This window comes from Danio aesculapii, chromosome 3, assembly GCF_903798145.1.
Source record: "Danio aesculapii chromosome 3, fDanAes4.1, whole genome shotgun sequence".
Taxonomy (NCBI): Eukaryota; Metazoa; Chordata; class Actinopteri; order Cypriniformes; family Danionidae; genus Danio; species Danio aesculapii.
The window spans coordinates 31,341,962-31,351,868 of record NC_079437.1 but is presented as its reverse complement, the minus strand read 5'-3'; the positions used below and the strand labels follow the sequence as shown (position 1 = coordinate 31,351,868).

At 36.2% G+C, this 9,907-nt stretch overlaps 2 protein-coding genes across 2 annotated transcripts; both read right to left on the bottom strand.

The window, feature by feature from the left end:
* Positions 1-705: 705 nt before the first annotated feature.
* LOC130221267 (ferritin, middle subunit-like) lies at positions 706-2,218 on the bottom strand. The gene is made up of 4 exons (XM_056453670.1): positions 1,991-2,218; positions 1,276-1,422; positions 1,051-1,176; positions 706-959 (listed from the first exon to the last, which is right to left on the bottom strand). Exons 1-4 carry the CDS (start codon positions 2,093-2,095, stop codon positions 810-812), a joined length of 528 nt encoding a protein of 175 aa, XP_056309645.1. The 5' UTR covers positions 2,096-2,218; the 3' UTR covers positions 706-809.
* A 3,762-nt stretch (positions 2,219-5,980) lies between these two features.
* On the bottom strand, positions 5,981-7,534 carry LOC130221268 (ferritin, middle subunit-like). The gene is made up of 4 exons (XM_056453671.1): positions 7,304-7,534; positions 6,568-6,714; positions 6,349-6,474; positions 5,981-6,236 (listed from the first exon to the last, which is right to left on the bottom strand). The coding sequence occupies exons 1-4, from the start codon at positions 7,406-7,408 to the stop codon at positions 6,087-6,089; spliced, it is 528 nt and encodes a 175-aa protein (XP_056309646.1). The 5' UTR covers positions 7,409-7,534; the 3' UTR covers positions 5,981-6,086.
* Positions 7,535-9,907: the final 2,373 nt, after the last annotated feature.

Below are 9,907 nucleotides of genomic sequence, written 5' to 3'. Positions count from 1 at the left end.
TCACAATCACCCCTTCAGCTCCAAGAATGTCATTTCATAATTGGGATTTAAGCGACCTCACATAATATGACAGTTCCAGGGGCCCAGATACCCTAACCATGGTCCAGCTTCACATGATCAAGGCTAGTGTATCTGAGACCCAGTTTGCAGGTTTTTGTCCAGCTGTTGTAAATACATTAAAGCAGTTAAACTCAGTTCACACAGTAATTAAACTTCAGTGTGTTTTTCTTTGTGATTCTCAGTATCTTTTGTCACTGCTTAAATTGTTGAATTAATTCAGTATCTTTGATTAGCAGCTTGGTCAAGGAACATGTCAGCAGATAAAATGACTAGAACTTTGAAAAATCAGCTTATATAATAAATCTCTTTAATAATCTGATCAAAATGATGAACCACCTGATTACAAACAAGAGCATATTTATGTTTTAGTAAGTAGAGAGTAAACTTACTATATTTCAAAATGTGTCCTATCTTATTGTCTCTCAAGTACTGTGTACTATTATCAGCTAAATGCTATTGATTAAGAGGTGTTTGTTTAACAATTGGTTGTTTTTCACGTTTTGAGTGAGTTGAAATGGCCATTTTTGGAATTAATTAAAAGAGAAATACCCAATGCTGAATTTAGAGTATTCACTGCACATCCTGGATGTAACAATAAGACCTTTAATGTTCACAATTGTAAATAAAAACACAAGTAAATCCAGCTCAAAATGTTTATTCTTCACCAGTAAGCACATCAAACATTTTATTAATGACATTTAATACAAGTAGCCAAATAATGTCTTAAACTTCATTTCAGAGGTCTGTGTTTAGCTGTCCAGGGTGTGCTTGTCAAACAGGTACTCCGCCATCCTGTTGTTTCCAGCATCCATCTTGGAGAGGTTAGTGATGTGGTCACCAAGCTTCTTGATGGCCTCAACCTGCTCATCCAGGTAGTGAGACTCCAGGAAATCACACAGCTGTTGGACAAGACATCAGAAGGAAATTTAGGACATGTTCCCAGAACCACTTCAAAGAGACACATATACAGGCGAATTTAGGGTCACTTACATGAGGGTCTCCCATCTCTGTGGCAAGCTTATGCAGGTCCAACAGAGCCTGGTTGACGTTCTTCTCCAGCTGAAGAGCACACTGCATAGCAATCAGTCCATTTCCCCACACATCACGATCAGGCTTCTGAAGAGCAGATACAAGATCAGTGAGCAGGTTAAGACCATTCCTGAACAACAGAACAATGACAAGAGTTGCTTATGTTACAGAATGACAGAAAAGCACCTTGATGTCCTGAAGGACAATGCGTCCACCTCTCTTGTTCTGGAACTCCATGAACTTCTCAGCATGTTCACGCTCCTCCTCGCTGTTCTTCTTGAAGAACTTGGCAAATCCAGGAAGAGCCACATCGTCCCGTTTGAAGTAGTGAGCCTGTGCAAAATCAGATAGGAATAAGAATTGATGTTACTATACATGTTAAACTACAAGGCTTTTCATCAAGGACAGTTCAGTTCTAACATGTGGCTGACAAAAACCATCCAGTTAAAGTTAAAACTACCACTGAACAAGATCTGCAGCTATAACCGTTTACAGGCAGATTCAATAAATATTATGTGCATTACAGCGCATGGCATTTGGTCATATATTTTTTATACCGTTAGTGTGTGACCAGTGTTGTGTCTGAGTTAATATGTAACACATTATTACAAATAAATTAATTATACTGAAAAAGGAACATTGGATTACTGTTATTTTTTAGTTATTGTCTAATTTATCCAGCTTAAAACAGCTTGCTCATGTAGGTTTTGATTCTCGTTTTCAGCTGGTTCTTTGCCAGTTCTCTCTGGTTCCTAACCAGCAAATACTTTTGTTAATGTACATTTCTAGAGCAACTTTTATTTTACATTTGATAGTGAAGTGTCAAGAATAGAAAACAATAATCAACAGATAAATAACTCTCCGAAAACGGTTCTGATCAAACAGAATGACAAACACTTACCATGGAGGTGTAGGTGTATCCAGCGTAAAGCTCCAGATTGATCATCTTGTTGATCGCAGCCTCGCAGTCGCGGACGTAGTTCTGGCGAATCTGAGAAGTCTCCATCTCGGCAGGTTAATATATAAATACTTTATCAAATAAATAAATAAATAAATAAATAGAGATAGAATATTTTCAAGCGAGATCGAAGTTCCGTTCAATCACTGTTGAAGCAAGAACCTCTCCAGATCTTCCTGAAGCTGTGAGTGAAATGAAGGAGCGCGTTCATCATTTATACACTCACAACATGATGCGTCAGTGGAACTGAAACCAGCCAATCAAACAGCGAGCTGAGTAACAGCGTGACGATGCAATTATTTAGATAACAAAGATCTGGTTTGATGGATAGCGTTTTTAGAGTTTGAGTTTATATAATTAATAGCTGGATAGATGAATCTATAAGAAAACATTAAAATGCGTTATTTCCAATTTGTAAACATCATCCGTTTTTAATCATATAGGCCTCAAATACTCAAACAGTAATCATTGCAGCATTTCAGCCACATGCATTTTTCTTTTGTATGTGTTTGTATTGTTACTATAGCTAACTTTTGCAGTAGACTTCAGATTAAAATACATTTACAGGTTTAATTTGACAACCTTTCTATAACAACTGGTATGGAAAACAGTGGGATGTTTAGTAACACCTTCACTGGAGCTTGCTCCTAATATGGCAAATATCAGGTACAATCCTGCATCATTGCACTATTCCACCATTAATGTAACCTTTTTTTGTCCTTCATAAATGCATTTGGATACCTGATACCACATTGATTAGAAGATAGATCTAATTACAGATGAAAATAGCAAAGCAATTTTGTACCAATCATTGCATCTGTAAGGTCATTCTGTGTCAGCAACAAGTGCAAACTCCCAAGAGCCATCATGGAGGTGCGTCTCTGTGACTCAGCATTTTCTTTCTCATAGAAGATGTGAGTACTTGCTAGGATATAAGTAGTACAAGGATATTAAACATATTCCTACACATAATCATTGTGTAAGTTTGATAGATTCAACTTTGCTGTATAGGACCTTGAACTGAAACTATTTTGGATTATCTGGACTTGTAAATTACAAGAAATATACTTAATGTTTAACATTTCTAATCTTATGTTGCTGCTCACTAAATTCATTTGTTTTGTCTAAAAAGACATTTAACATTAATAAATGAATGTTGTCAATGAACACAGAGAAGTACGAACAATGAAATGGGGTTTAGCAGCTTTTAAAGTCTATTAATACGCAGGGTAATAAATAGCTAAAAATAAAACATTATACCATAGTGTAGCGACAGCATGTGACGTGTTATAAAGATACTGCAAGAGGAAAATTATATATTGTAAACAATTTAAAGATTAATAACAGCCTAACTGTTGCCATAAAATGGAACACCAGTTGACTGTTATAACCCTGCAGGCACAGGACGTCAACATGATGTCATACTCACGTTGTACCCCAACATACCTCAACGTCGTGGGGACGTTGGATTATGTTTGGAAATGAAAATCGGGTTGACGTCAGAACCCAACATCAGGCCGACATCAATGTCCAATCTAAAATCAACCAAAAATCAACCAAATATCAACACCTAATCACGTTACACCTTGACGTTGCATGGACGTTACCACTATGACATCTATCAGATGTTGAATTTTTGTCACTTTCCAACACAACCTAAAATCAACCAAATATCAACGTATTTTGACTTCATTATTGGACATCAAAATAATGTTGTCCTTAGACGCTTACTAGACATTGAATTTTTGTCACCTGACATCATGATCTAAATCTAACCTAATATTAGCGTCTTATGATGTTGTGTGCCTGCTGGGAAAGTGAAATACTGGAAGTACTGTATCAAGTAACTTGTAACAACAATATTGTCAATGAAATGTAAGCAATGCTCATTATTCTGTGAAACAGGGTGCATTTAAACACTACATGATGGCAGATACTGTGACTTGATCATTATGTTTATACTTCAGAGCTGCTGAATGCTTGATTCTGATTGGTTGATGAACATACCAAGGTGTGCAATTATTTTCAAGGAAATGCACAGCTAAAGTATTTCCAGGCAAGACTTGACCAAATAATAGTTCCTTATATCCCAGGGTGCATTATTTTTCTAGTAATTTAACGGTCCATCGTCAATAATTGCTGAGTTCTCTCTTTCTTGTGTTATGCTAAAACAAATGGATGTATCCTAACTCAAAGACAAAAAGTATCTTTGCTTGACAAGTGATTGTTGAGTCAGTATTTATGAGTGCTACACAGTTGATGAACACAACACAGGATGTCCCTTCATATACACTTGTTGCCAAGGTGAGGGTCGAGATCTCCTTGTGGGTCGAGAGAAAATTAGAGAGGGGGTGGGGGTGCTAGGGGTGCTTGGAGATTAAACACATTTTAATAAGTAATTAGAATTACCATATTTTATCTATAACGTACAGAAGATAAAAATAGTTGTTAATAGTTAAAGTACATTTTAAAAAACTAAATTAACCAAATAATTAATGACAATTAATAATAATATTGTTGTTAGACTGTTGCATTTTTTGTGTTGATAAGATGCTCATGTATTTACTGGTGTATTTCTATGCAGTGCCGTTACGTGCAACGTTTGTAGATTAATAACCACCTCAGAGGATAGTGAGGGTTACGAATCATTGGCGATGTTGGGGGTCGTAGGCTGAAATGTTTGGGAACCCCTGATGTACACCATTGCTGATTTGAGCAACATTTATTAATAAAGCACAAGCATAAATCCTGTGAGGTTATGGCAGGGCTGATGTGTCAAGAGTGTGTGTGAAGCAGGTGTTTCGGTAACAAACACACCCACTGAAGCCAAGCAGGGTTGGGCCTGATCAGTACCTGCCTGGAAAATATCCCTATGGAAACTAGTGATAGTTTGCTGTTTGAAGTGCGGATGTCGTCAGTAAAAACACTGTACTGCAAATATGACTCTAAATGTAACTACTCGACCCACCACTGATAATCAGTGTTTGAACTCTCAGTAGTGATTATTAAACCACACTGAACTGAGCTAAACTAAATTGAACTTAAACTTTGAAAAATGAACTGCACTGTTTCAATTTACTATGACCTTCTATGTGAAGCTGCTTTGACACAATCTACATTGTATAAGCGCTATACAAATAAAGGTGAATTGAATTGAATAATCTCCATATATGAATATATTGCACTTGTGTATTCCCAAAAGGTAAACTGTAATGATAAAGTAAGCACTGTATGATTGTGCGTCCATTCACTATCACCCATTCAGCTCCAAGTATGTCATTTCGTAATTGGAATTTAAGGGGCCTCAAATAATATAGTGTTGCAGCCGCAGGATATCCTAGCCATGCCCCTGCTTCACATAATAAAGGTCAATGTAGTTTCAGACACAGTTTGCAGGTTTTTGATTAAAGTCCATCTGTTGTAAACATTTTAAAGCAGTTAAACTCAGTTCACAGATTAATGAAACTTCAGTGTGTTTTTCCTTGTCATTTTCAGTATCTTTTGGAACTGCTTAAATCATTGAATTAATTTAGTATCTTTGGTTAGGTAAGATGACTAATTTGAACAAATTAGCTTATAAAATACATCTTAATAAACTGATCATTATTGTCAACCACCTGATTACAAACAAGAGCATATTTATGTTTTAGTAAGTAGAGAGTAAACTTACTATATTTCAAAATGTGTCCTATCTTATTGTCTCTCAAGTACTGTGTACTATTATCAGCTAAATGCTATTGATTAAGAGGTGTTTGTTTAACAATTGGTTGTTTTTCACGTTTTGAGTGATATGCAGTTGAAATAGCCATTTTTGGAATTAATTAACAGAGAAATACCCAATGCTGAATTTAGAGTATTCACTGCACATCCTGGATGTGACAATAAGACCTTTAATGTTCATAAATGTAAATAAAAACACAAGTAAATCCAGCTCAAAATGTTTATTCTTCAAATTCACCAGTGAGCACATCAAACATTTTATTATTGAATTTTAGAAGTAATCAAATAATTTCTTCAACTTCATTTCAGAGGTTTGTGTTTAGCTGTCCAGGGTGTGCTTGTCAAACAGGTACTCCGCCATCCTGTTGTTTCCAGCATCCATCTTGGAGAGGTTAGTGATGTGGTCACCAAGCTTCTTGATGGCCTCAACCTGCTCATTCAGGTAGTGAGTCTCCAGGAAATCACACAGCTGTTGGACAAGACATCAAAAGAGAATTTAGGATGATACCTTTCCAGAATAGTGATTAAACTAATAAACTGCCTTACAAAGTTACATGTAGGCTAATTTATGGGTCACTCACATGAGGGTCTCCCATCTCACTGGCAAGCTTATGCAGGTCCAGCAGAGCCTGGTTGACGTTCTTCTCCAGCTGAAGAGCACACTGCATAGCAATCAGTCCATTTCCCCACACATCACGATCAGGCTTCTGAAGAGCAGATTTAAGATCAGTGAGCAGGTTAAGACCATTCCTGATCAACAGAACAATGACTAGAGTTGCTTATGAATGACAGAAAAGCACCTTGATGTCCTGAAGGACAATGCGTCCACCTCTCTTGTTCTGGAACTCCATGAATTTCTCAGCATGTTCACGCTCCTCCTCACTGTTCTTATTGAAGAACTTGGCAAATCCAGGAAGAGCCACATCGTCCCGTTTGAAGTAGTGAGCCTGTGCAAAATCAGAGATAGGAATAAGAATTGATGTTACTATACATGTTAAACTACAAGGCTTTTCATCAAGGACAGTTTGTTTATAACACGTGGCTGACAAAAACCATCCAGTTAAAGTCAAAATGACCACAGAAGATGGTTTTAGACTGTGATGGCAATTTAATGCATCTGCAGTGACAATTTACATGTTGTTTATTTACATTATAACCAGTGTTGGTGCAATGAGTTAATATCACATAAATTAAAATAGGCCACTTAAAAGGATTATATGTGGTTACCATTTATTTTTAAGTAAAGGCTAATTAGATTACAGATATTTTTTATGAAGGTTGCTTGCTTTAGTCTACTACAAATAAATTCAGCTGTTTTGTAAAATTCTGAAAATTATTTAGGCTATTTTTGTAAAGTATCCTACCACTGGTAAAAAACACACACATTCACAAAACCTCTTTTCTTAATATTGCACATTTGTAAATCGACCATCAGTGAAATGTTTAGTGAAATATCAAGAATGAAAAACAATAATCAATAGATAAATAACTCGCCGATACGATTCTGATCAAACAGACTGAATGATAAACACTTGCCATGGAGGTGTAGGTGTATCCAGCGTAAAGCTCCAGATTGATCATCTTGTTGATCGCAGCCTCGCAGTCGCGGTCGTAGTTCTGGCGAATCTGAGAAGTCTCCATTTCGGCAGGTTTTACTATATAAATATTTTATTAAATAAATAAATAAATAAATAGATCTCAAATAAATCCAAGCAAGATCGAAGTTCCGTTCAATCACTGTTGAAGCAAGAACCTCTCCAGATCTTCCTGAAGCTGTGAGTGAAATGAAGGAGCGCGTTCATCTTTTATACACTCACAACATGATGCGTCAGTGGAACTGAAACCAGCCAATCAAACAACGAGCTGAGTAACAGCGTGACGATGCAATTTAGATAACAAAGATTACATCTTGTGCTATTTTTAGTCTTTGCTTTTCCACAAATAATAGCGTGTTGGATTCAACACATTCACTTATAACAATTAAAAATATGATTTCCAATTTTATTAAGATTTTAACAACGTGACTTTTAGTTTTTTTTTTGGTCTCTTTTGGTTATAGGCTATATAATGGTATAATAGACTGAACCATATTTTTCCTACACCATCAATAGGCAAACATATTTTCCAGATGTTATTCTCATTTTTAGGAATAAAACACTGCATTACAAAGATTCACATCCATTCTGAGTAAGCAACAAGTGCAGCATCCCAAGGGCCGACATGGAGCTGCGTCTCTGTGACTCAGCATGTTTTCTCTCGAGGAAGATGCGAGCATGTTTGTAACCTGATCGACATGCTAGGATACAAATTTGACACCAGTCTACTGTAATAAACAGAGACAGGAACTTGTAAAAAGAATTCACACTATTATTTATACTATAGACTATACATATTTTTATAGTTAAGAATTGTAAATAATTTACATTTTAAATAAATACCTATCTTGTTAATTATAGACAAGGCCAACTGAATTATCTTTATGTTCAACAAATGCATTTAACAGCCTAAATAAAAATGTCTTCACTCATTGAGATTGGTGAGTGCTGCACAAAATAATAAACTCAATACAGGATGTTTCTTCATAGCTTGATATCCCTTTATACATCCCTTTAGATATTTTGGTGTACTAGTTTTGGGACCATTATCGTAAGTTCTTTTGTTAGATGACCTCCAGATTTGGCTTCAGTATTAACTAATCTAATGTATATGTACAAATATAATATTGTATAGCCTCCTATTAAAAATATGAAGTTAAAAGCGAGATTTGTGAGGGGTGTGCTTATAAATGCTGAGCACTGTAGGTGAAAGCAGTGGTTCACTAGTCTGTCCTAAGTCTTGACCTTTAAAAAAAAGCTGTGCATTACAATATTTTTTTTTCTAAAAAGACTAATTGTGTTAGCTACTTTTTGTGTAATGAACATAATGTGCTGTGTTACATTTTGGTTATTTTTTCTCATCTGGACTGACTGTGTTGTGTTTTTTAAATAATCAAAAGTAATATTTGTTTGACAAATGTAAAAAAAAAATTACATTTACAGTAAATGTACATTTTACAAGTAACATTTTTGCCCAGGCTGATGTTAAGACTTAAACTGCTCAACAATCAGTGGTCATCAAGATCTGTTTCTCAATTGAATTTGTAACTGACGCCAGCTAGTGAAGTACCATGCAGGTAAACCTCACTTCTCTTACGTCTAAAGGTGCTCTAGTGACAGACGCTAGAGGCCATGGTCTTTAGCCTCTTTGTTAGCAACCAACTACCATGCAAAGTGCTGCCGATTCGATTCCAGCTTGAAGTGGTTTGGGTAGTGTAGGACTGGAGGGGTTACATTGGTGCCATGACCCGGATGGGAGTGAAGATTAGGGAGGTGAGTGTAACAGATGCCAGCTAGTGAAGTGCTGTACAGGTAAACCTCACTCCTCTGACCTCTAAGATGCTCTAGCGACAGACCCTAGAGGCCACCCAGCAAGCGTTTTTTGTTTTTAAAAGATGTCTAATAGATGTCTAATAGACGTCTAAACATAGTAATCTTGGCTAAAGCAAGGCCAAATTTGGGCTGTCAGTGAAAATCCAATAGACGTCTATGAATAGGCCAAAACTATACTAGTCATCAAATAAACAGAAATGAATGACTAGACATATAGGCCCAATCCCAATTTTACCCCTTAACCCTTCCCCTTACATTGGGACACCCAAAGGGGTACCCCTTCAAACGAAGATTTTTCAGGACCACACTCGAAACCAAGGGGTAAGAAATTTCCCAGAATACACCAGCTTCAACGGCAGGATCGCTGCACCTGGAAGTAAAGAGATCCACAAATTTGTATTTTTTCATCTGGGGTTTCCTGGCTTACATTACACTGATTCAGACTTCTCTGGAATCTCTGAATATAAATTATATATGGTAGTTTTCAAAAGCTTAAACCAGCCTAAATTGGTTATAATTTTGGATTGAAAAATATGATTTTGTTTTTAATTGTTTGACCTTTCTTTTGCACAAACAAAGGCCATGAATCAGCTTTGCTTTCTAAGACTGAGATGCTCATTCTAACTTATAATCAGTTTACCTGCTTACTAGACTGTTTCAAAATAGTTTATTATAATATTCTCTAAAAACTATTTACTCATATCTTACCTCT